Source organism: Dunckerocampus dactyliophorus, chromosome 15, assembly GCF_027744805.1.
Source record: "Dunckerocampus dactyliophorus isolate RoL2022-P2 chromosome 15, RoL_Ddac_1.1, whole genome shotgun sequence".
NCBI classification, from domain to species: domain Eukaryota; kingdom Metazoa; phylum Chordata; class Actinopteri; order Syngnathiformes; family Syngnathidae; genus Dunckerocampus; species Dunckerocampus dactyliophorus.
The window spans coordinates 22760887-22788436 of NC_072833.1; the positions used below are offsets into that span (position 1 = coordinate 22760887).

At 40.6% G+C, this 27550-nt stretch overlaps 1 protein-coding gene across 1 annotated transcript in view; it reads left to right on the forward strand.

Annotated features, from left to right (window-relative positions):
• The first annotated feature begins 3562 nt into the window (after nucleotides 1-3562).
• Nucleotides 3563-27550, forward strand: part of LOC129168033 (mitogen-activated protein kinase kinase kinase 11) — a 55334-nt gene continuing 31346 nt past the window's right edge. Inside the window, exon 1 of the mRNA XM_054752829.1 lies at nucleotides 3563-5217. Within this exon, the coding sequence (XP_054608804.1) occupies nucleotides 4476-5217 (742 nt within the window). The 5' untranslated portion in view covers nucleotides 3563-4475. The remainder of the gene's footprint in view (nucleotides 5218-27550) is intronic.

The following is a 27550-nucleotide window of genomic DNA, read 5'->3' on the forward strand; positions in this document are numbered from 1 at the left end:
TTCTTCCACGCATTTTCTTGCATTTGACTTCTTCATACTGGGATTGCAGCTTTTGAATGGCACCGGAGTGCTGTATTGTGTCGCAGGGGGCTGACTTCAGTTGGCTCAGCATCTCCTGCAGGAATGACACATGGTGTGGTGTGAAAAACGTTTTGTCACACTTAAATGTGTCAGATCATCAAACTAATTTAAATATCAGTCAATGACAACGCAGCTGAACACAAGATGCAGTTTTTAAATGAAACGTTTAATTATTAAGGGAGAAAAAAATTCAAACTTATGTGTGTGAAAAAGTGATTGCCCCTCCCCAGAAAGAAGGTCCACAAATTGCGAAAACATTGAACAGTGGTGAACCTTCTTCCCAGGAGTGGTCGGCCAACCAAAATGTCCCCAAAAGCGCAGTAACGACTCATCCAAGGGGTCACAAAAGACAAAGATAAGGTCCGTGTTCATGATTCCACCATAAGAAAGACACTGGGCAAAAACGGCCTGCATGGCAGACTTGCAAGACCAAAACCACTGCTGAACAAAAACATTAAAGCTTGTCTCAATGAACATATCTCACCATGAGAATTGTTGGTAGACTAGGGTGGCTATAATTCACAGCAAACAGTCTTTCTTCACTATGATGTGTTGCTGTCAGGATCCCCCCAGATTCCTCGTCCCCCTCCTCTCCTTTGCTTACCTTTCATTCCTTTATGGCAGCACTCTGTTGTATAACACCTTTGATGGCTCTGATGTGGAATCATTTGTGCATCACCCTTGATGGCACCCCTTAAAAGCCCAGCTATTATCTAAATGTATTTTTTTAATGCATATAAAAAGATACACATTTTACAGTGTAATATTAATAAATAGTATAATGTAAATACAGTGGTGCCGCGGTTTTTGCTATTACAGTCATCTCGTTTATTGCGGTTAATTATTTCCAACGCGATAAGCAAATTTCCGCAAAGTAGGATATATAAACGGAATATGAAAAATGGAGTATAGGGTATAGAAAACCTGTTTGACTTTCAGTGCAGTTTTTATCTTTATGAGAGCCCCGTAGACATGCAATAACACCCCTATGGTCACCTTTACGCTCCTGTTCTTCTTTGTTTACACTACATTGCGCAACACTTAATGCGCAGGCTACGGGATCACTTGCAGGACATAAGAGACGGCCGCCGCTCATAACATATAGCAAGCTACCGAGAGAACTAATTAGCCTCCAATTTATCTAAATTTAAGAAAGTGTTTAAAATGGAGGCGGGAAGAAGGACAATGTAAGAAGACAAAAACTTACCACTTCCACATTGAAGGGGAGGAGAACTTTTTTTTTCACTCGAGCATGTCGGACATGCCATGGCTTACTACAGGCACCGTTAAGGTAATGTAATCAAACGTCATGTCTCATCAATGTAACGTGACCACAATACTACACATAACTACATTTAACTTGTATCTAACTTGTCTTTCTATATTTTTTGACTAATAATAGTCCATAGTCAACCATAAAACAGTAATCGTTTATTCATTCATTTTTGGTAAGACTTGTGGTGTACGTGGGCGACGAAGCTGGGGTAGAATGATTTCCGGTTGGGAGTTGAGAGCAGGCTGACGGGCACGATTTCTAATATAAACACGTTACGAACACAGTTGGACTCAGGCAGTGTATTAATAATGCGACAAGACTTGAGTCACCAACGCGTGGGATTCTTTGTGTGAGTCTGCAGAATGATATGCAGGCAAACGGACTAGTATGTTAGGTGCGACATTTGGCCGTACGGTACAATAACTGAGACATATTTTTGGCAATGATTTTTGTTAAAAACTGAATCCTGCATGTTTTCTTCTTTTTTATTTCAGGTCATCAAACAATATGAGTCAATGACAACACAACTGAACACAAAATTCAGTTTTTAAATTAAAAACTTTTTATTATTAAGGGAGAAAAACATCCAAAGCTACATGTCCCTGTGTGAAAAAGCGATTGCCCCCTAAAGCTAATAAGTGGTTGGGCCCCCCTTAGCAGCAACAACTGCAATCAAGCGTTTGTGATAACTTGCAATGAGTCTCTTACAGCGCTGTGGAGGAACTTTGGCCCACTCATCTTTGCAGAATTGTTGTCATTCAGCCACATTGGAGGCTTTTCCATCATGAAGTGCCTTTTTAAGGTCATGCCACAGCATCTCAATAGGATTCAGGTCAGGACTTTGACTAGGCCACTCCAAAGTCTTCATTTTGTTTTTCTTCAGCCATTCAGAGGTGGACTTGCTGGTGTGTTTTGGATCATTGTCCTGCTGCAGAACACAAGTTGGTTTCAGCTTGAGGTCACCAACAGATTCAGGATTTCTTGGTAGACAGCAGAATTCATGGTTCCATTTATCACAGCAAGTCTTCCAGGTCCTGAAGCAGCAAAACAGCCCCAGACCATCATGCTACCACCACCATATTTTCCTGTTGCTATGATGTTCTTTTTTTGAAATGCTGTGTTACTTTTATGGCAGATGTAATGGGACACATACTGTACCTTCCAAAAAGTTAAACTTTTGTCTCGTCAGACCACAGAGTATTTTTGGGCATCGTCAAGATTTTTTCTGGCAAAATTGACACGAGCCTTATTGTCCTTTTTGTTCAGCAGTGGTTTTTGCCCAGTGTCTTTCTTATGGTGGAGTCATGAACACTGACCTTAACTGAGGCCTGCAGGTCCTTGAATCTTGTTGTGGGGTCTTTTGTGACCTCTTGGATGAGCTGTCGCTGCGTTCTTGGGGTCATTTTGGTTGGCCGGCCACCCCTGGGAAGGTCCACCGCTGTTCCATCTTTGTCAGGCAGGTCCTATTTAAGTGATGTTTTGACTGAGAACAGGTGTGGCAGTAATCAGGCCTGGGTGTGGCTTGAGAAATGGAACTCAGGTGTGATAAACCACACTTATGTTTTAACGAGGAAGATGGGGCAATCACGTTGTCACACAGGGCCATGTAGGTATGGATTTTTTTCTCCCTTAATAATAAAAAGTTTCATTTAAAAACTGCGTTTTCTGTTCACTTGTGTTGTCATTGACTCATATTTTTCACACCACTATATACTTTATATAGCACAAACATACAAAACGAGTTATATAAACAAACTTTTTTTTGACAAGTGACAAATTGTGATTGTTAGCAGCAGATTAAAAGGCACGCCAACCCATTGCTGCCCACAATAATCCTTGACTTGGACTTTTTCCCAATACATTAGTCCATTTATACATTATTGTACTGTTGTGCATCTGCAGCGTCTCTTTGCTTACAACAGTAACACAAAAGCAGGAAGTACCCTGAAAGGCACTACAGATTAAAGCATAGTTTTAAAGTGTAGTTTAATCTCCCTCGTGTACAGAAAATGATGGAGGCCATATTTAACATTTTACACAGATTCACTAACATTGTGAGTCAGCGTTGCCAGTTTTTTTTTCCCTCTGGGATAGTACAGTTCTCGTTGTGTCGCTTTTATTTTGACGGCGCTACCCGGACATGCGCTTCGAATAGAGTTTAGCGCGTGAAGCGTCTCCTGTCATGTGACTTCCTGTTGGAGAAGCTAAAGTTGTGAAGCCACACCCTCTCGGTGACTGTTAGCAAACACGTAGAAGTGCTTCGGACTCCTCGGAAGGGAATATTACAATAAAACCTGGATGTTGTTTTTTTGTTGGGTTTTTTAAAAAATCCGTTTTCATCCATTTCGTCAGAAGAAGAGCGCGGACGCTTACTACCCCACACAGGAACCACCAGACCACCGTGATGATGATGATGCTCCACTAGATGTTCTTTGAAAAGATAAGGACAGACATGTTTGGGCTACAACGTTTTTTGTTGTTGTTTACCGTGAAAAAACGGATGGCTGAAGGTGGGATTTCCGTTAAGTTTTGACTACAAAAAAAAAATGGTCACCTCTAAAAGTTGTCGTCAAAGACTGGACTGAATGCTTCCTTTCCTGCCATTCTTCTCGCCATTTCCGGTTTGTGGTGGCCACTGCTCTTAATGGCTAAAAATACTTGAAAAAAGTTTCCAGTAAAGTAGCAAAGCCCAGATGAACTTTTGTCACGTTGGTGTATAATTGTCTTCAACAGGTGCCAATAGACAGAGCTAATGCTCTCATTATGAGGTTATTCAACAGTCTGCAAAGTACAGGCTGCTGAGATTACATTGTGCTCTAACCATGCGTTGGGAAACCACACACTGCATGACTGCAAACCACAGCAATCGGAATCTGTGCTAATCCACACGGCCCCTAATCTGCCCCCCTCCCCCCACCCCTCCCCACCATGCTGCATCAATTCGATCCATTAACCCTGTTGCAGATTGTCCGTCGCCAGCAAACCGGCGAACTTTTCATTCATCCCTGATGAGCCAACAAGACCGACAGGAAAGGGAGCGAGGCGCAATAAAGTACTCCTTTGTACTTTATTTTCAAACCCGTGGGCCGCAGAGTCAGATCCAGTCAAAGCAACCGCCATGGAGCCGCTGAAGAACATATTCAGCCGAGGCCCGTTGTCCAGCTGGAAGAACTTGGATCAGTCGCAGAAAGGCAGCTTTGCCAACCCCGTGTGGACGGCCTTATTCGACTATGAGGCGTCCTGCAAAGATGAGCTGACGCTACGAAAGGGCGACCTGGTGGAGGTCCTGTCATTGGACTCTGAGATATCCGGGGACGAAGGTTGGTGGGCGGGTAAGGTGAACAACAAGGTGGGCATCTTCCCCTCCAACTATGGGTCCTTCAAACCCAGCAGCTATGGGAAGCTGCCAGGCAGTGGCGTGGTTGGGGAGCTGGGCGAGTTGGAGCCGGAGGTGGTGAACTTTCGCGAGCTCAGCCTGGAGGAGGTCATTGGGGTGGGCGGCTTTGGGAAGGTGTACCGCGGCACGTGGCGAGGCGGGCTAGTGGCAGTTAAGGCCGCCCGCCAGGACCCTGATGAGGACATCAGCGTGACTGCGCAGAACGTCCGACAGGAGGCGCGTCTCTTCGCCATGCTCACCCACCCCAACATCATCACCCTGAAGGGCGTCTGCCTGCAGGAGCCCAACCTGTGCCTCATCATGGAGTACGCCTCTGGTGGGCCGTTGAGCCGGGCGCTGGCTGGCCGACGCATCCCGCCTCACGTCCTCGTCAACTGGGCCGTGCAGATCGCTCGAGGGATGCTGTACCTGCACAGTGAGGCTATCGTCCCCGTCATCCACCGAGACCTCAAATCCAACAACAGTAAGTCCTCAATCTCTCCTGGGTGGATGGCACATTCGGGAACTGTGCCGTCGTCTCTAAATTTGTCAACCGTCCTTTGACTTTTCTATTCTTGCGTTTGTTTCCTCTAGCAAGAAGGTGATGTTCTTATAAATTGTCACGCCAGCAGGTGTCCACGGATTGGAGCATCTAGAAAAATTGTGTGTGTGTGGGGTGGGGGTCAACATAATATTCATTGCATATCAATCCAATGTGTATCAAGATATGCTAAGCCAGGGGTGTCCGAAGCACAGCCCACATCTGTTTTTTATTGGCCCGTGGCACATTGTAAAAATATAATTTAACAAGAAAACTTTATTTAAAAAAAAACAAAAAAACGGCAAAATTGGAAGTCGCAGCAGTATTTTTAACATAATCAAAATATTAAGAAGAAAAAAGTCCTAATTTTCGAAGAATAGCATTATAATATTATGAGGAAAAATAACATCATTGTAGTAGCATAAAATTTTAATATTGGAAAAAATACATAAAAAATATGTAAATATTATGGGAATAAAGTTACAATTATGAGAAGAAAATTACAACAAAAACTTGAAGTAGTTGGAAAATAAAAAAAAAAACAGGAGAAATGCAAAAAACAACTGTAATTTTACGAGAATAAAGTCAAAATATTAAGACAAAAAGTCATATTCTAACAAGGAAACAGTAAACATTTTCCGAGAACAAACTTGTAACGATACAAGGAAAAATAATAATTTTAGGAGCATACAGTTGAACTATTGCAGAGAAAAGAGGTCATTTTTAAAAAGTCGTAGTATTATGAGAAACAAACAAAACAACGATTGAAGTAATTTTTGGGTTGGGGGGTGGTGTGGGGTGGGGGGGAAGCATCTCATGCCTCACCCATTGGAGCTAATGAGTGATGCTGGGAACACCAAGTGTAGGTAGGATTGCAAGGTTGATGGTGTGTCTTTCTGTGTAAATATCCCATGTTACAAGTGGACACCTACGGCTTATAGACAACTGCGGCCTATATATGTACACATTTTTCACGCCCGAGATGAGTAATATGTTGACGGACAACAGCACAGCTGCATTGGCGCTGCATGTTGCTGACGAGGCTGCTAACATTGGTGCCATCAATGCCGCGATGGTTAAGTTGCCTGACTTTCGGGAAAACAGCCCACATCCATGGTTTCAATGTGTCGAAGCCCAGTTCCGACTGTGAGGAACAACACGGGACGTGACAAAGTATTCCCACATAGTGGCTGCGCTCGACCTCCACTTTTTCTCATACCATAGCAACGATATGATGGAAAATTTGATTGGTTTTGAAGCCGTGACTTTTTTTTTATATCGTGGTATATACCTTTTTGAAACCGGTAACCATGCCCATACCCACATAATAAAGATGATGTTGTGATGTTTGGCGCGTCTGTGAGTGAGAGATGGGTTTGGGCATTGGAGGTCCATATGCAGTGGTGTTGGAATTGCACTGCTTTTGATGTGTTCAGGTCAGAATATACTTATAAAAGAGCGCTAGAGTCTGTGGGGATGCTATACTGCCTCCGTCTGCCATCATAACAGAGGTGTGGCTTGCCGTGATGTGCATGCATTTCAATTACGTTAAACATTTTAACGTCATTCATTAAATAATTTAGTTGCCCCCGTTAACGTGTTATTTTTGACAGCCCTAATTATTATTTGGAGCCCGCATTGTCTTGCTCTGCTTGAAAGACACGTAGACACGTTCTTCATGAGAGGTCCTAGACGGACAGTTGGTGTGGGACTTTCTGAGACTGAAAATAACGCGTCAAGTCAAAAACATGGCACGCTTGTTCACTGGACAGTACATTCATGCACGTAATAAAGACAAGTCAGAGGAAAAGTCACTTAATTTGATGGCTTCTTTTGTAAGTTGATGCAAGATAGCCAGGGCAGCGTAAGGAGGAAGTGCTTGCTATCACCTGGAGCGTGAAAAATAGCAGTTTTTGTTTGTGCAGCCCTGACGAGAAGGTAGTTTGCCATTTTGGTTTGCAGGTGCCATTTTTGGTGGGGAATCAGGGTCATTTTCAGTTTTTTTTATGCAGGTCGTGTTTAATTTTGTCGTATTCCATGGTAAGGACAGGTGGACTTCCAGGGAGCTCCTTCCAGGGGGCAAATTGTAGTTCTGATCCAGCATTTTTTGTTTGGATCTGAACACTGTTCCATCACAGGTGGGTCAAGGTTTTAGAGCACCACCTGGCACTGTGAGGACCTTTAAACATGCAGCATAGTTTGAGAGCGTTGAAGACTCAGTTCCTGATTGGACTTTGATGCCATACCGGGGATTTGGACCTTGTCATTTAAAGCTGCAGGCAGATGTATCGCTGATAAAGCGCTCTATCTAACTAGCGGCCATCATCCTAGCCGAGCCGCATGCAATCACTGTCAGCTCTGTGATTGTATCTGCCGCTTCGAATCACGCTGTGTTGAACCACAGATCTTACCACGCTCAGAAAAAAACAGAACCGTCCACATCCCGGGCTCGGAACTGACGCTGCAAAACATTGCCTGCTTGCTGTCGAGTTCTGGGAATACGACCTTGGTTTGGCACTGTGTTCTTCTTCAGCGCTCAGCGTGGGCTCTTCTTTCAACTTCACCCCGTTGCTGTGTTTGTACACGAACACAATCCCTGTCCTGTGCGCCCACCAGATCCTATCACCCCCCTCCTGGCCCGTGTGTTTTAATTCTTTTTCACGGGGCCTGCCCCGACACGTCTGCACTGCTACTACCCTGTTATGACACTCGGCCATATCCTGTTGTCGTGGCACTGGCGGCGATGGTGGCTTATTTCGTCACACTGACCGTTTAGCAACAAGGCGTCTTCAGTGCAAAGCAAAGCTAAATAAATATGAAAACAGAAAAGCGAGACAAACACAAGTTGCATAATTATTAGTTCCCCTACGAGTTTAGTTCTTCTTTTGTGTAGTTGCCATTTTGAGAAACGGGTCACACTGTGTCTCAAATCAGTACACTTCAATAAGTATACTGTGGGTGCTGCGTACTTAGTGACTGAGGGCACGAATTTTGAATGCGTGGCTTTGTCTCAAATGGAATACTTCCATCAGTACACCTATATACTGTATGTGCGTATACCGGGTACACTGCATACTCAGTTCCTGAGGGTGCAAATTTTGACAGTGTCCCAAATTCACTCAGGGCTCCATACTAACTTAAAATTTTTGGAGTGCCAGCAGAAAATTTCGACTTTCAAAGTAAATATTCGCATTTCCTCTCATTTTCACCGTATTACTACTTGAACAATAAATGGCAACTGTCTTCTCTAACCACCATGTTTCTGTCCCGAGCCCCTGGAAGGCCTCTATGATTATGACTGTTATGGGCAATTATTTGTTACTCCTTCAATGTTTACTGTAGACCTGAAACCATCAGCTTGTCATCACACCTGACAGCTTAATCATTATCATTGTATGTTGAGTTCAAATGGGCTGCGTGGAAACGTTTCAGAAGCAATGATTTTAAATAAAAAATAAAAAAAAGTTTTTTTTTTTAAATAAATAACTACATTGAATAATTTGTAAATGCATATCAATTGGGAAATAAGGGCTGTTATTTTATTGGAAAATAATATACAGTGTAACCTTGGTTAGCGTACACCCCAGCCAGTGTGGTTTTTGGTTAATGTCGAAAATTAATGCAACAATTATGCCAAAATTGGTTTGCGTTCATTCTCCGGTTAGTGTACAATATGGCGCATGTCTTGTTGTTTTATTAATACACTGCATGAGTCCATCTGTATTCTTAATATACTGTATATCTATTTATTTAAGGTTGTCAAAAATAGCGCGTTAGCAGCTGTAACTAATTACATGCCTCTCTGTTATGACAGCAGACGGAAGAATCTGAGTCTGACTCTCTTTTAGAACTTAATTCTGACCTGAACACATCAACAGCAGTGCAATTCCAGCACCATATACTGTGTGTATCTCCAACTCACACACGTCTCTATAGTACGTTCATCCTGGGAACGACACTTCCTCATTCTCATTACAAGAACGCGAGATGCATTCAGAGACACGGCGAACATCACAAAAATGTCTTTATAATGCATGTGTGTGAGTAAATAAACAGCAAGATAAATGAAAACATGAATTTGCTACATTTAAGCATGCTGGAAAATACACTGAAAGCAATAAATGTATCTTAAATTACGCGATGACTTTGAATGCAACCCCTCATTGCTCATAATAACACGGTTTAGAGTATGATTCAAATGTTCTGCTCCTATTAAAGAGATGAGTGTTAAACAAATAGATTTTTAGACTTGTGTGGTATCTTTTAGCTTGACTGACATGTTCAGTTTATTTGGAGCTGTTAATACATACAAATACTGTATATATAATCCTGTCCTGTCATTTATCGTTCTGTTCATTAAATACAGTAAAAATGGAGTATTTCAGACATAGTTGCAAATAGTGATTAATCATGACTAATTAATTTAAAAACTGTGATTAATCTGATTAAAAAAATTAGCATTTGACAGCCCTAATTAATACATAAATAAATAAATCAATAATTTAATAAATTAATAAATACATACACACATACATACAGTCATGAAAAAAATTATTAGACTACTTTTTGTTTCTTCAGTTTCTTGTTCAATTTAATGCCTGATACAACTGAAGGTACCTTTTGTTTAGACAAATATAACGATCACAGCAAAAATACGTAGCTCATAAGAGTTAAATTTTTTGGCAGTACAATGCTATAGCTATTCATGTAAGAACTTAAGTGATTTTGGTTATTATCAGGAAAAGCATGGAAGTTGCTAGATATCAGCTCTGAAATTCAACTCTTATGAGCTGTATTTGTTATCATTATATTTGTTCAAACAAATGTGGTTTTAGTTGTACCAGAAATTAAAATGGATCAATAAACTGAAGAAACAAGGGTGGTCTGATAATGTTTTCCATGACTGTATATATTTATTTTATCAGAAAACATCCTTCTTGTTAGCATCCTATTATCTAGCAAACAAAATGGCAACAGGAACTGGAATTTATCCATGGAATTCATCTATGATGTCTTCAGCGATTGAGTCTCAAAAATGTTAACACAAAACACATTTTTCTAGTTTTACATGCATAAACCGGTTGTAAATGCATATAAATGATGAATGAAAGGTCTAAATGAACATTGAACGTTACTTTTACCTGCACTGAGTTCTACTGTTCCCAAAGACAAAGCTGTGGCAGTGAGACACCACACGGACGCCACATTCCTGTTTTGTCACGAGTTATTTTCTCACCTGCTGTATCAAAATACTGGGACTTGTAACTTTCACAATCCATTTTGGATTACAGTATTAAGGTGAGTAACACTATTGAATTGAAGAAACAACTCCAGACAGGAGGGTGGCAGTGGTTGATCTTGCTGCCATAGTGTGTCTTTGGGGACAGTCACGTCTTGAATCATGTCTTCAAAGAAGATAAAAATAACCTTAAATGTTCATTTATCCCTTTCGTTCATCATTTATTTATGCAAATATGCATTTCCAATAGTTTTCTGCATGTAAAACTATAAAAATGTGTTTTGTGCTAACATTTTTGGCTTTCTGGGACAGATTAATTGGGCTTACATTATGTCTTGTGGGGAAAATTGATTCGATTAACGTTCGTTTCAGTTAGAGTCAGACCTTCTGGAATGGATTAATGACGCAAACCTCGGTTGCAATGTATTGTTAAAAGCCCATAGTTTTTGCATGTTTGTGTTGCTGTTGAACGCACAATAGTTGAGCACTCCGAGACAAAGTGAGAATTACGTACAGTAGAAGTTTGTTCGATGTTGCCAAAGATATTTTTCCCATTCATCGTTGTTCCCAAATGCTGATGCCGTGTGTGAATGCATATAGGTGAGCTTTTATGAGCGCTGTATTGAGCGCTAGTATTCGTATGCATTTGGTACCTGGTACCTGGGCCTTCAGTGGGGACTTATCCTGCCAAAAATGTTTTTCAGCCGGCCCTGATTAAATAAAATATATAATTATAACAGTGCCGTGCAGGGGACTTGAAGAACACTCGCCCGTATTCAGCGCCAATGGTATTACCATTGCCATATTACGATACCAAGGTTTGTGTTATTACTAGTATCAACATTTCAGCGTTGTGCCTTTTTGCTGTATTTTTTTCCATTTTGCTTTCGTTTTATTTGTACGACTTGCCGTGGGGTTGCACTTTGGACACCACTGCCAGAGACGGACCACAACAACATGAAGCAAGCACAAACTGTTATGGGTTTGGTCTGCAACATATCTGAAAAGAGGCAATAATGTTCATCACCGTTTTCCAAAGTCAAAGCTGATGTATGTGAATATCTTCTTTTGCCTAAAACACAAAGATAAATACGTCTGCTTTCATGGATGACTAAGGAAATTAACACACATTCACATTTGAGAGGCTGAAATCAGAGGATATTTACAATTTTAAATCAACAAATGATTAATCAAATGCCAAAATAGCTGTTTGTTAATTGGATAATCGATAAATTACAGATTCATCGATTAATTGCTGCAGCTCTAATGATACTCATCTATTTACTGAGTCTGGAAGAAGTATGGAATTTTGAAATGTCAAATCCATAGGAACCCTGAACACTCCTGATACTGAAGTCCCTGGTCAGATTAGATTAACATGGCGACGCATAGAAGCTGAAATCTGGTTGGACAAAAAAAATCCAACATACACTACTCGAAGCAGAAACACGCTACGAAATGAAAATAATTGACTGTTGGAATAAATTAATTCAATTTCATGGAACAAAAATGTAGGTCAGTGCTTCTGATAGTGGTTAGGCCAGCAGAGGAGGCTTTGCTTTTGCTTTGCTAATTGTAAACAACAGCATGACAAGTGTGGCACGCATGACTTTCACACCAACAGCCGAGTAGCGACATTTTTCAACTTAAGTGCATGCAGATCTAGATATGTATGCGGAATTTATTTTGGATATGTTATCAAACCATTTGTCAACCTCCAAAAGTGCCCAAATACTACCAGTTAAATGTTTGGACACACTTTGTCATTCAGTAGCATGAGGAAGGGGTGTCCAAACGTTTGACCGGTAGTGTACACTCAACAAAAACACAGCGCAACACTTTTGGTGTTTTGCTCCCATCTTTCATGAGCTGAACTCAAAGATCACAAAGTTTTTCTCAGTACACGAAAGGCATATTTATCGCAAATCTGTGTTAGTGAGCACCTATTTTCTGAATTAGACAGCATGATTATTGTACAGTCGTGCTTTCTTCACGCAAATAGCAACATTTTAAAGTGTACCAGAGGTAGATAAAGCTGCTGGATGCCGACCACTCCCATCTTGTTGGGAGTTAACAAAAAATGACATCAGGAGGTTTCCCACAGCCACAGCTGCTAATGTTTTTTGACCTGGTGCTAATTAGAGACCTCAGTGGTTGTTTTCTTTTTATTTGCTAATTCATTTACTGTCTACATTGTGGCATCATGGCATTTAACTAACTTTCTTTTCTGGTTTAGTGACGTCACACGGTCCATCTCGACTCCACGTGGCGTCTCGTCGATTTCATCTTTCTCAGTCTATGGATTGTGTGTCACGAACAAACAAGCGTTGTCCGTCGGAAGAGTGGATGTCAGGGCAATCAAATTTTATTTTAAGCCCGGCTTGAATTAAATTGCATGTTTGTTCCCGCTGCAGGCTGCTCCGCTTTCCAAATGACATGTTATTTTCAAGCTTTGGACAAAAAAAATAGTAGAGAAATCTATGAAATATATACATTTGTCCCCTACTTTTGATATATTATTATTAACAAATAAAGTGAGACGACAAGTGCTGTTTCAGCTGTCTCATTCTTAGATACAAACATCCTGTGTTGTTAAAATTATGCTGCTTCCTTGCACACAAACATGTGCACAATGCGCCAAGTCATCAGATTACGCGCATGAATCCTCATACTCTTTGCATCAATGTGTCATAAAGGTCCATGCTCTGTTTGCACACAAGTCACAATATCTTTACAAAGCTTTCCTAAAGCCTAAAATAGCTCATCACTACATGCTATAAAGGTCTGTGGTGGTAAATGCACTTAGCAACTCGCTGACCTTTTTTTTTTTTTTTTTTTTTTTTGTCTCTTCAGGAAGAAGTCAGTTAGAGTTGGGATCAACAGGTCCTCCCCTTTTTTTTTTTTTTTTTTTTTTTGGACATGCCTCGACCAGCATGTTTTCATCCACACACTCGAAACATCCCCCGCATATACTGTGTGTGTGTGTGTGTGTGTGTGTCTGTGCGCGTGCGTGTGGTTAGTAGGGGTGTCACGAGGCACTCAGTTCATGAGATGAGACGATACACGAGATTGGGTCTAAGAGAACGAGACAAGATTTTAACTTTACTTAAAAAAAAAAAAGTACAATGGAAAAAAATTAATATATAATATATATCTACAATATATAGCATTCTACTAATATAATTTGTACTACGTTACACTCCTCTGTGTGTATGCTAACGGCCCCGCCTCCACCCACCGAAACCCACCGAAGGGACTGTAGGACTGACAAGTCCTGACAACTCCGTTCATGCCGTTGTTCTATGGAACAAACACACGAAGGTCCTGAAACCAACGCACAGAATGAACTCCTACTGCCTGTTTGGACGTAGGAGATTAGGAAAACAGACACACATGCACATGGCAATATATTGTGTGATTTAATTAGTAAATCACTTAATTAAGGTCCCAGGCCTAGTGCCACGAGACGGCTTTTTTTAAAACGAGAAATCTTGTTGCATTTTAATCTTGTGAGATCTTATGACACCCCTCATGGTTAGTATTTAAACACGTTGATTTCTATGCAAATCGATAATTACACTCACTCACACCAATATTTTTCCGCATTTATACTTCTACTTTTCTCCATCCATCCATTTTCTATGCCGCTTATCCTCATTAGGGTCGCGGGGGTATGCTGGAGCCTATCCCACCTGACTTCGGGCGAGAGGCGGGGCACACCCTGGACTGGTCGCCAGCCAATCACAGGGCACATATAGACAAACAACCATTCACACTCACATTCATACCTATGGACAATTTAGAGTTGCCAATTTACCTAACATGCATGTTGTTGGAATGTGGGAGCAAACAGGAGTACTCAGCTTCTACTTTTCTCACCCCTCAAAATAACTCAACACACAACCATTAATGTTTAAACCGCCTGCAACAAACAAAAGTGAGTACAATGGCCCAATTTGCTATTTTCCCTCCCCGGTGTTATGTGACTTGTTAGTGTTAGAAGGTCTCAGGTGTGAATAGGGAGCAGGTGTGTTTAAATTTGGTGTTCTCGAGCTCAGTTTCTCCCACACTGGTCAGCATGGCACTTCATGGCAAAGAAGTGATTGAGCATCTGGCAAAAAGAACTGTTGTTGTACATAAAGGCTATAAGAAGATTGCCAACACCCTGAAACTGAGCTGCAGCACGGTGGCCGACACCATACGGCGCTGTAACGGGGCAGCTTCCAGTTGAGTGCTCGTGCTCAGCATCATGTCCAGATTTTGTTTTTGTAAAATAGACGTATGAGTGCTGCCAGCATTGTTGCAGCGGTTGTAGGGGTCGAGGTTCAGCCTGCCATTGTGCAAACCGTATGCCGCACACTCCATCAAATTGGGCTGCATGACTGTCATCCACTATGTCGCTACAGTTCCTTTTTTTTTGCACTACCTTGCTAAAGAAGCTGAGGGGTAAAGGTGATGTACCTAAACCCTATTGAGCATCTGTGGGGTATCCTTGAACGGAAGGTGGAGGAGTGCAAGTTCTCTAATATCCAGCAGCTCCGTGATGTCGTCATGGAGGTGTGGAACAGGATTATAGAGGCAACTTGTGAAGCTCTAGTCAATTCCATGCCCAAGAGGATTAAGTAGTATAAGTAAATAATGGTAGCCACAAGATTAAAACGTGACGAGATTTCTTGTTTGGAGAAAAGCTATCTCACGATAACAGGGCGGCCAGAACCCAATCAGACAGTGAACAATAGCAGTGGTTCCCAAACTTTTTACACTCAAAGCATTTGACCTGAAGCCATTTACCCCCTACTCCTACACACTTAAAAACATGAACCTTTTTATCTTAAATAACTTGAAATATTGGAACATAATTAATTGGTTAATTAATTTTTATAGTAATTCCGGGTCAAAAATGTATATTTTGCATGGTGACATTTTGATAAAGTTTGACGTGAGCACTGATAAATAGATAAGTTTTAATGCTACATTTGTTTTATTCCAGTCTGATGTTGGCATCCTTCCGTTTGAATGGGTTGAACTGAGCTTCACTTTTTTTGTCCACTCATGATGGCTGTGGTTATTTATTTAATACCAAATTGAAGGGAAAAGTTTAACAATCATGATAAAGCAGTGTCCGAAGTACAAAAATACATACAACCGGTGGAATCCCCACTCACAGTGACAGGTTTTCACCGCACTGTGTGGGGATTGGGAATACCAATATAAATGCAATCTTCGAGATGAAACACTCTCAGTGCACAAAATAATCATCAAACGTACTTATTTGTTCACATGATGCACGGAGCAATGAACAACTTCATGCTTTGTCTCCTTTCTGCTCCGTTTACCTTGCGCTGTGAGGCGTTCAGGCGCCCTCGTAATGGTGAGTGTGAGGCACTAATTGTTTTTCATTTTTATTCACGTACCCCCGTGACAATTGGTGTACCCCTGGGGGTACGCATACCCCACTGCTTAAACAGGGTTTTAGAGGGCTTTGCTACCGAAATAGGTGTGTCCCATGGCGTGCACGGTTAGCTCCCTCATGCTGACTGCTTTTCTTTCTTTAGAACGCACAGAAAAGGGAAAAACGTGTGCTCATGTTTCACATAAGGATTGTGGAAGATGAGCAAAATAAAAAAAAAAAAAATTTCTCCAAGAACTCATCGCATAGTCAATTTGCTGCGTGGGGTCATCAAGGCGACCTGTTTTAAGAATGTACCGTTGGGAAATGTCACACAAATTGATGTTTTCGTGCTTTATCATGCTGCACTCAGCTGACTGCATAATGGCTGTGCTGTGAAGGCCTTTTAAATAGAGACAAGCGCTTGTCAAACTTGAAAGGGACAGTCTGTGTTGTATGTTATTTAGGTGGCTTTTAGTTTCTCTTTTTATTTATGTTGCTCCTTCAAAATAAAATCCCAGGTGTACAGGAAGAGATTTACTTACTTACGTCCTCAGTTTTGTCAGTGTTTAACCTCATTCAAGATGTGTCAGCAAAAATGTGAAGGAAAACGGCACATTTTTGTTTTGTTGTTGCTTTCAGGGTGTGAAGGAGCGTCTTCCTGACGTGTTTGGTTCCATCCTTTCCTGCTAAGAAATACTTGTGTCACTTCCAAGAAACTTTAGGGAGGGCACAATTTTACGACAGTAAACAACTAAGGGATGGCTGGAGAACACCGTGCGCACGCACGCGTGTATGTGTTGCCCTTTTGCTTCTTCTGATGTGGCGTCAAGACAAACAAGATTTCTCAAAAGGGACTTTCCTAATTTCCAGCAGCTTTAAGTCCTGTTGTTTCCAGGCTGGGCGTCTAATGTTGATATTTATAATTTTGTAAAAAGATGCTACAGTACTGAATATTGAAATACAAAACTCTTGTGTTATACGCTTTTGGCTTTTCTGCATCAAAATGTCTTATTATTCTTAGTCCATCATTTTTTGGTGCTCAACTATTTCCACATTTCTCAAACTCTTCCAACATCCAAAATGTTCTTCTCATAGAAACATTCAAAAGACTTTTCAGGTTTTTCTCAATTCCACTTTTTGTGACAACATTCCCATTGAATGTGAAGTTTTACATTTCTTACATTACCCAACGTTTAAACCATTCAAACCGGGAAAACATTCAAGCTAGCTAGTTCCAAAAATTCTTGAGCTTCCCTGAACTCCTCATTTAAAATTTTAATTATGGACAATTACAAGCGCCACATTTGTTCACCATTCCAACATGAAAAGTGATCGCCCGATAATCGGCACCAATATTCGTCATTTTGACACACATTGGCGTCTGCCTTTTTAAAAAACAATAAATAAATGAAAAAAAATCTGAGATCAAAAGCTGAACTAATGGGATGCAACATTCTACAAACCTATGCGGGTAAATTAGTGCAGCGCACCCAAAAACACTGAAGTCTTACTTCTGGCTTATGAACATAATCAAGATGTAGTACTGAAAACAAGTGTGCAAAAAATGTTAAGGTTAAGAGCAAAGGCCTTTTAGTTTCTGTCTGCCGTGAGCGCCCAATGCTCCCCTTTTTTTTTGCTCAAAGTCTGGCTCCGTCAACGAGAACTTGACCAAGGCACTGGGTCTTTTAACGGCTTTCTGGCCTCCATGCTCTTGGCATTCCTTTTGACTACACATAGAATCAGCGACACCATGACTTCCAATCAATTTCTCTTGTTGCAAGACTCCAAGGTACTTACCTTCGTGAAACAAGGCTGGCATTGTGTCCTTTTTTTTTTGTCCCAGTGATGCAAACAAATAAGAAACACACACAAGACAGGATGTCAAGTTGATGGTTTCTTTTGATTCAAGAGTAATTAAAAATTATGATCTCATTACATTGTCCCTTTTGGAATATCAATAACGTCCTACTTCTGTACCTGAAGCATCAAGGGAAATATGTTTCAACATAATAATATAGTCATATGTTTTAATTAGGTCTGTCATAGTTTCCTATAACGGCACTATTTTTTTTTACGTGCGATTAACGTGCGCATGTCCTTTTTAAGCCTCGCCTCACGCCGTAGTTTGAGGAAACGCAGCTGTGACTGTGGAGCTACAAGCGGGAGCAAATACTGAGCAGACATGGAGAAAGAAAAGGGTATTTTGATTGGTAAGTTGCGACCCTAATGAGGAAGAAGCGGTATAGAAAATGGATGGATGGAAGTTTAGCTTCCAAGCCCTGGCAGAGGGCTCCCAACAAGACCAAAGTTATTTGTATCTACTGTCGCTTTGAGTTGAGTTGTCTCGGAGTACGTCGCCTGCCAGAGAGAAGCGAGAAGTTACGGGAGCACTGCTGGTGTTTTATTGTTTATTGTTGTTTATTGTTATGCAGTGGTACCTTGGCATACGAGTGTCTCAACCAACAAATGTTTTTTAGATGCGAGCCATCTCTTGGCTGATTTTTCTGCTTTGAACTGCCAGTTAAAACTTGGGTTACGAGCTGCTATTTACTGGCAGGCATAGCCGAGGACCGCTGTTTGGGTGCTTGTATCAATGTGACCATAGCTGAAGATGAGAATGGCTGAAATAGCATTAGCAGCACACTAGCTAGTCACCGGGAACGATTTTCAACACGTCAGCAAAAAATACATACATTATAGCCATCTAATTGCTCTTTATTTTGTGTAAAACTATGACATCAAATTAAGATTCAAGATTCAGGAGTTTTATTGTCATATGCACAGTAAAACAGGTAGTTATACTATGCAATGAAATTCTTATTCTGTTCATTCTCCCTCCAAAAAAGAAAGAAAACACAAGAAAGTAAATAAGAACATAAGAAACATTAATACCAATAAATTAAGCAACAACAACAGTAGAGACATGAATACCAATAAATAAATAAGTAAATAAATAGTGTTATGAGTGTGTGCGTGTATTGCGTGAGGCGTGTGTGTGTGCATCGTTGAGAAGCCTGATGGCCTGTGGGTAAAAGCTGTTTGCCAGCCTTGTGATCCTGGACTTCAAACTCCTGTAGCGTCTGCCTGACGGTAGGAGTGTGAATAATGAGTGTTGTGGTTGTGTGCTGTCCTTGATGAGGTTGTTTGTTCTTCGTAGGACTCTAGTTTTATAAATGTTTTGCAGTGAGGGGAGGGCTGCCCCAACAATGTTCTGTGAGGTCTTGATCACCCGCTAGAGTGCCTTCCTATCACGTGTTGTACAGTTACCGGACCAAACAATGACAGAGGTGGTAAGGACACTTTCGATAGTGCACCTATAGAAGCAACTGAGGATTTTGGTGGACATGCCAAATTTCCTCAGTCTTCTCAGGAAGTACAGTCTCTTTTGGGACTTCTTGATAATTTGTTGGGTGTTGTGAGACCAGTTGAGGTCCTCGCTGATGTATGTGCCAAGGAACTTGAAGGTTTTCACCCTCTCCACCTCAGTCTCATCAATAAACAAGGCTTTATGCGGCTCCTTTTCCCTTGCTCTTTGGTCAATGATCATCTCTTTGGTATTATCTGTATTGAGATGGAGATTGTTATCATGACACCAAGCTATGAGGTCCGCCACCTCTCTTCTGTATGACGTTTCAACACCACCAGTGATCAGGCCAATGACTGTAGTGTCATCCGCGAATTTAATGATGCTGGTGGTGTTGTGGGAGGCCATGCAATCATAGGTGAAGAGCGTGTAGAGGAGCGGACTCAGCACACACCCCTGTGGGGTCTCAGTGCTCACAATTCTTAAAAGCATGATATGAATACAAAGCCACCATCCACCAGTACAAGCCTGGGCTTTGTTTTTCAGAGAGGTTGTGTACCACAAATATACACATCAGCACTCAATAAGGTCATCAAATGTTACCTTTGTGCATTCCCACATAGTATCAGAATTTGGGACCAAATATGAGGTGAAAGAAAAAGGGGAAAAATACAGTATAGTAGTCTATCTGTACAGTGTGGGACAAAGAAGGTGCGTTCAAGGGCTGTCAAACAAAGTGGGACAAAACGCTGCTCGCATTAAAAATGAAAAAATTGTGGGATTTCTAACTGGATATTATTTTTCTGAATAAAATAATGGCCCACATTTCCAAAATTGATGTCCCTTTACATAGAATTTGATGTAGTTATCGTTGTAGTTGGGTATCAAATCATTTACCACAAAGAGATTTACATCCCTACTTTTTATAGATCAAATATTATTTCTATCTGCGATTAAGTACGATTAATTGAGTTAACTATGGCCAAAATGTGATTAGTGTGATTAAGTATTTTATTGACAGCCCTAGTTTTAATTTATGCTTTTGCTGAGTATATTTCACACAATGTATTTGCACACCTTGCATAAATGCATAACTAATGACACTACAACCAAGCAAATGTATGGTCATACTACCATACATACAGATACTACTCAGAAAATTAGGATATCCTGAAAAGGTTGTTGTATTTCTGCAATTCAACTTAAAAGGTGGATTTGACATATTATATAAACGAATAATATGCAAATCAATATATTTCAAGTTTTTATTTCTTTGGATTTTGCTGATCAGGTCTAGCAGCTAAAAAAAAAAACAAATTCAAAAACTCAGAAAATTAGAATATTACATAAAGTCAATGTAAAAAAGGATTTTAAATACAAAATTACTAAAATACAAAACTAAACTCTTGCACCTGTATTTAGTACTTGGTTGGCGGCCCTTTTGCCCGAATAACTGCCTTTATCCGGCGTGGCATGGATACTACCAGTTTGTGGCATATCTCAGGGGTTATGGAAGACCAGCATGCTTCAATTGCTGTTCTTTTTTGTTTGGTCTCTTCCCGTACAGTTTTCTCTTGACAATGACCCACAAATTTTCGATGGGATTCAGGTCAGGTGAGTTTGCAGGCCAATCAAACATGGTAATCCCATGGTCTTTGAACCAGGACTTTGTACTTTTACCAGTGTGAGCAGGTGCCAAGTCCTGCTAGACGATGAAGTCTGCATCTCCATAAAGCTGTTCCACTGAAGCCAACATGAAGTGCTCTAAAATGTTCTGGTAGATGGCTGCGGTTATGTTTGACTTCAGAAGCACAGAGGACCAACACCAGCAGCTGACATGGATCCCCAAGTCATCACAGACTGGGGAAACCTAACACTGGACTTCATGCATCTTCTATTGTGCTCTTCTCCAGTCTTCCTCCAGACTCTGGGACCTTTGTTGCCAAATGAGGTGCAAAACTTGCTCTCATCATAAAAGAGGACTTTTGACCACTGGGCAACAGACCAGTCCTTTTTTCTTGCCCAGGAAAGGCGCCTCTGGCGCTGATTACTATTGAGGAGAGGTTTGACAACAGGAATTCGACATTTGAAGCCCATGTCCAGCATCCATCCGCCTGTGTGTTGTTTCTCTTGAAGCAACAACTCCAGCATCGGTTCACTCCTTATGAAGTTCCCCCACACTTTTGAATGGCCCTTTCCTGACCACCAGCCTGCGGTCATCTCTCTGGCTTGTACACCGTTTTCTTTACACACTTCTTCCTTCCACTTGACTGTCCACTCTCAACTCTCAATTCTCATTGACTCTCAAGTCAATGAGAGTTTTCTGCACAACTGTCAGGTCAGCAATCTCCCCCCCCATGTCTGAACTCTTCTTTGCCAACCTAAGACAGACTTTTTAAAGGCTCAGGACTCTTTTGCATGTGTTTTGGATTACTTGCCTGATCAGAATTTGACTCTTTGAACCTACAGAACTGAAGCTTTTCGCAGTATTCTAATTTTTTGAGTTTGTGGGTTTGTGGTTTTAATAAGCTGAAAATCTTAATCAGCAAAGTTACAAAAAGGAACTGCTTGAGATATGTCAATTTGCGTGTAATGGCTCAGTAAAATTTGTTGGTTTCATCTTTTATGTTAAATTGCCAAAATAAAACAACTTTTACTTGATATTCAAATTTTTTGGGTAGTACCTGTAAACTAGTACACACTACTATACATAGTACTCTGATTAATTATACTGCAAATCAGCACAATAATTTGACTTAAAGTAAGTTACAAGTTGGAGGGTGTATTATTCAAAATTTAGCTGCCAATATTTTCACTTTTACTGCAAATGAATATCGGCTACAAATATTGGTTATCAGCCTCCTTGACCAGGAAAAATCAGTATTGGCGGCCCTGAAAAAAACCATTGAGCTCATTCAGGACATTCAGACTACCAACGTTCCACATCACCAAAATTCAAATTTTTTTGTCTGAAGTTGCCAGAAATGCAATCTCCTTGTAGCACATCTCCAGCAACCTTTTTGACTTCTTTATATACAATAATTTATATCCTCGATACAGCTCAGCTGGTAAAGATTCCTATGAGTGTATGTGTCCTGGAAGACGTCATGTTGTTCTGGGTGCGTGCGGTCGCCGGACAATGTACACCAAGGGTTGTACAGTTAACAACAGGATTGCCGACTCGGCCGCAAATGAATGGAACAGTGTGTAGTACACCATGGAGGAGAAATTCCGCCATGATGGTGAGCAAGAGAGGTGGGCGGGACTAGGCGGACAGTAGTGTACAATGTATTCACTGGCTCTGAGCTGAGTATAAAGTAAAGTTATATGTTGTGCGTACACTTTGATGGATAACAAGATGGATGAATGTTATTTACTGAACACAATTAATTTATATGTGTGGGTGTGTGTGTATGTAAAAATCCATTATACTGCAGAAATATGACCTACATGTAGATGTCAATAAAAACGTGAGCAGCACTATGAAAGAAACCTTTTCCTTCTTTACTTATTTCCTTCCTTTCAGTGTTACCAACACGTAATAATCAACATACAAAATAATCATAACAATTGTAATGAAGTAATATTATTGTTATTATTATTATTATTATTTACAAATATTTCTCCTCCCTTACAGTGTTACTGTAATATAACAATATAATTACATAACAATAAAATAATCTGCATTATTATTATATATTATTCATTATGTATGTAGTTTAACAATATAGCAAAAACAAAATAGCAATAAATAACAATAATTAAATAATAATAGAAATAAAAATAATAATACACAAATTTCAATAAATACATTTCTAAACCAAAAAAATGTAATTGAAAATGCACAAAATTTACAATTTCATACACAGACAAGAGACAATACACAGATAAGATGGTCAGGAAAGCAACCACAATAGTTTTACTCCAATTACCTGCAAGTGTGGATATGACCACACATGGCATCATTCATTACCATTCCACTAATCCATTAATGACCATTCCAGGTTGATTTATAAACAAATCTGTTATTTTTTCATGACCACAAGGAACAACAAAATTTGATTTAAAAGTACAGTACTTGTAGTATATGGATGTTTAACAGGAAGTATTTACATAATGCAACATTTATTTCAGTAATGGCATTGCTAATACATTTAATAATTTAATATAATCAAAATCACGTGTCACCAACGTTTTTCCTTGTGAGAGCTACTTTTACAAAAATGAAAATGGCCAAGAGCTACTCATTTTTGTAACATTTATTTTCAGAGATTATTTTAAACCCAAACAAAGCGAATATGCTTGTTTTACCAGAACATTATCAAAATGCTGGTGTCCACAACTCACATTTTGTATTTCAGAATGCATTTCTTTCTACTGTTCTTTCATTATTAACTGAAAACCTGAATGAAAAGCAGGCTTGCGGGCACCTCATGTGGTCGTGGGGGGCCACCTGGTGCCCAAGGGCACCATGTTGGTGACCCCTGCTCTAAATCATCCTCATCACCGACTTATCATTAATTCAACTAATCACCTAGAGAAACAAATTAGCTTAAAGGTTGTGTGTGAGTCCCACACAATATATACTTTGTCTTGTACAATGTCCTGTTTATTTACAACAACTAGTGTTATAAATCTACAGCATTTTTATCACACATACCTGTCTTTATTTTTGGGGAACGTGAAAAATGACAAATCTGGTCTATTCAAGCAATTAATGGCTGAGCAGGGTGCCAAGGACATGTTCACAATGCAGTGTTTCTGCGTTCTGCTCACCATCATGGCGGCCAAACCCGCGCAGGGCATAATACGGAAGTGGAAGCTGAGTCGGCCCGCCTCTAGACTTCTTCTCTAGATTCATTGATGTACAGTACATGTCACATACGTTGTCCAATCGAGGCTCAGCTTTATTCATAACTGACAGCGTTATTTGCTTAATACAAGTGTGAACGCACTAAAGGCCGCACTAAAGTGACCACCAAGTATCTTTATTTAATATTTGCTCCTGGCCAGAGTACCAGACTACAAATGTGAACACACCCTAAAAAAAAAACTCGGGGTCGCTAATGGAGCCCCGGGCCACACTTTGGACACCCAAAGTCCATCCTGGTAGAGAAAGTCACCCCCTGTGGTGCTGCGGGCAGATTCTGGTCTTGGGTTTCAGCCCGCTAGCGCTGGGGGCTTGTTAATAAGTAAGCGTGTTGACCAGCTCCAAGCAGGCAGGGGGGAGGGATACTTTGCACAGAGAATGATTAATAATCATCTCCTCCTGGCACCGTTAAAGTGGATGTGCAGAGGAATTCAAACCCCCCCCCCCCCTTCCCCCAAAGTTTCACCTTTGGATTGTAAATATGCAATATGCAATGACTTTAAAGATGGAATCTACTGTTAAACGTGGAATCTCACGTAAATTGACATGTCAAAAATGCTGTCATTGTGAGGAGAAGGAACGGGTGTGTGGGGAAGTATTTCCCCGGCAGACCGCTTCAACTGTGGCAGGAGCTCATCACAAACACTGGCCCGCCCCCTCCTAGTCAAAACGGTGACCTGAAACGCCGGTAAAAGTTGGAGAACAAACTTTGAAACTCCTCTCTTGCGGAGCATTAATGGGAGCTAGCAGGGTTAGCTTAGTTTAGCAGCGCATGCTAGTGTGTGTGTTAATGGGAGCTAGCAGGGTTAGCTTAGTTTAGCAGTGCATGCTAGTGTGTGTGCGAGACTCTGGCTGTATGAGTGTTTACACCGTTTTGTGTTTTACTGCTTGTTAAAGGAATAGTTTTTACATGAAGTTGTATTACATCCCCAACAGAAGTGTAATGCATCAACAGTAACTTGCCTCCTACCCTGTCCCGTGAGCAATCATACGAAATTTTGGAAAAAATACAACCGATTTCATAGGGTCCTATATGACCAAGTCCCAAAGATCTATCTCCTACTATAAACATAGAAAATATATATATTTACTATATTTATAAATTAGTATTTATGCACTTTTTCCATGTATATCAGGGGTGCACACAATTTTTCAGCATGCAAGTTACAAGCCAACATTATATACACTCCTGATCAAAATCTTAAGACCAGTTGAAAAATTGCTAGAATTTGCATTTTGCACATTTGGAACTTAATGAGGTTTTAAGTAGAGCTACAATATGCAAAAGCAAGAAGGGGAAGTGAGACAAAAAACACTTTGAAAAAGTAAAACAACAATTAAACTGAAATAGGCTGTTTATCAGCTGATCAAAAGTTTAAGCCCATCGCTCAAAAAATAACAAAAAACTCACCAAACCAGAACAAATTTTTTCTCAGTAGGACTCAGTAATGAGTAGCTCCACCGTTCTTGTTAATCACTTCAAAAATGGCTTCGGGCATGCTTGATGCGAGTGTTTCCAGGAGGCTAGTGGGAACATTGCTCCAAGTGGAGAAGATGGCTTCACCAAGGGCATCAACTGTCTGGAACTGATGGCCATTTTCATCCCCAAATGTTCTCTATGGGATTTAAATGAGGGGAACATGCAGGATGGTCCAAAAGAGTGATGTTATTCTCCCTGAAGAAGTCCTTGGTGAAGCGAGCAATGTGAACTGCAGCGTTGTCCTGTTGAAAAACCCAGCTGTTACCACACAGACGAGGGCCCTCAGTCATGAGGGATGCCTGCTGCAACATCTAAGCAGCCACTGTTTGACGACCCTGCACCCCCTGAAGCTCCAGTGTTCCACTGAATGAAAAAGCACCCCAGATCATAATGGACCCCCCTAGACTGTAAAGAAAACTAGAAAACATCTCAGGTGGGATCTCCTTGTCATGCTAGTAACGTTGGAAGCCATCTCGACCGTCAAGGTTACATTTTTTCTCTTTTTTCACCTTTCAATGTCCCATGTTTGATGCTCACTGGCAAAGTCTAAACGGGCAGTTTTGCGGCGTTGAAGGAGACAAGGTCTTTGAATTCCTTTTTTGTATGATGTTTTTTGTATGTTGATGGTTATTGCGCTGCCGTCGGCACCAGTAAGGGCCTTAATGTAGGTGGATGGACAGCCAATCGGATCCTCCGGCTCAGTGCTCAGCGTCTACCACTTGACTTTTTTGTTCCATAATGCTCAGGATCTTTCAAAAATGTAGAATGGCTGTTTTACTGCACCCGACCTCAGCAGCAATGGCACGCTGCGAGAGGCCTTGCTTCGGCGCCACAATCCGACCACATTCAAAAAGAGAAAGCTTCTTAGCTTTAGCCATCAGGAGGGCATGGCAGTGTGAATGCCTGACAGAAAATGACAATTTTGAGCAGATTTTGGCTTTTATAGCCTGTGGTCTTAAACTTTTGATCAGGTGATAAACAACCTATTTCAGTTTTTTTTGTTTGTTTAAATTACAAGCTCCAAATGTTTTTTGTCTCACGCCCCCTTCTTGTTTTTGCATATTGTAGCTCTACTTAAAACCTTATTAAGATCCAAATGTGCAAAATGCAAATTGTAGCAATTTCTCAACTGGTCTTAAGATTTTGATCAGATCTGTATCTCTTACTATAAAACATACAACATCTAAAATCTAACTGGTAAACATTGAAACTACTATACTAAATACTTAATTAGTATTTCACGTTCACAGTTTCAAACTTTACAGGTAGTAAAAGTAGTTGATATCATTCAATAATTAACAGTTAAATTCAATATAGCAATAAAGATAATTACACATAATTTCTCAAAAGTTGTGTACATAACCTGAGTAGTATGTGAGTCAAAATAGCTATGTAGCGTTCACTAGACACATTTGCTATCAAACATTAGAGATGTAAAAGAAATGAAAATGATGATGCAAAACACAGTTCAGCCGAAGTCAAGGCAACATGTTAAAAAGGTTTCAGCAATGGGACATTTCCCAATTCATCATGAAATAATAGTGTTACAAACATAAATGTAAAAAACACATATTTCTGTAGTGGAGTCCAGGATGCGAAGGAAAGCCATCAAACAGTTCACTTTCTTTCGACATAACTAGCCGCTACAAGTGAACGGATACCTTTTGTGATAGATATAGGCATCTTACCGCTAAGTTAGTTTATCTGTAACCAGAATAATAAAGATGAAACTTGCATCTGAGTGTGTAGCTTGAGATCTCTGCTCACCACTTAATTTTTGCCGCAGGGGAGTACCAGCGAATCAGCAGGGGAGCTTCATGTCCGCTGACTGATGGCATATGACATCTACAAAGTTACGTTAATGCGATCGATCAGTAGCTCGACGTAATGGGCATAATAATAACATAATAAACACTGTTGCTTAACCAATAACATCGGCCACCTGTAGGGGGAGCCTCGGAGCAAATATTCCTTACTGTCTCTTTTTTTGG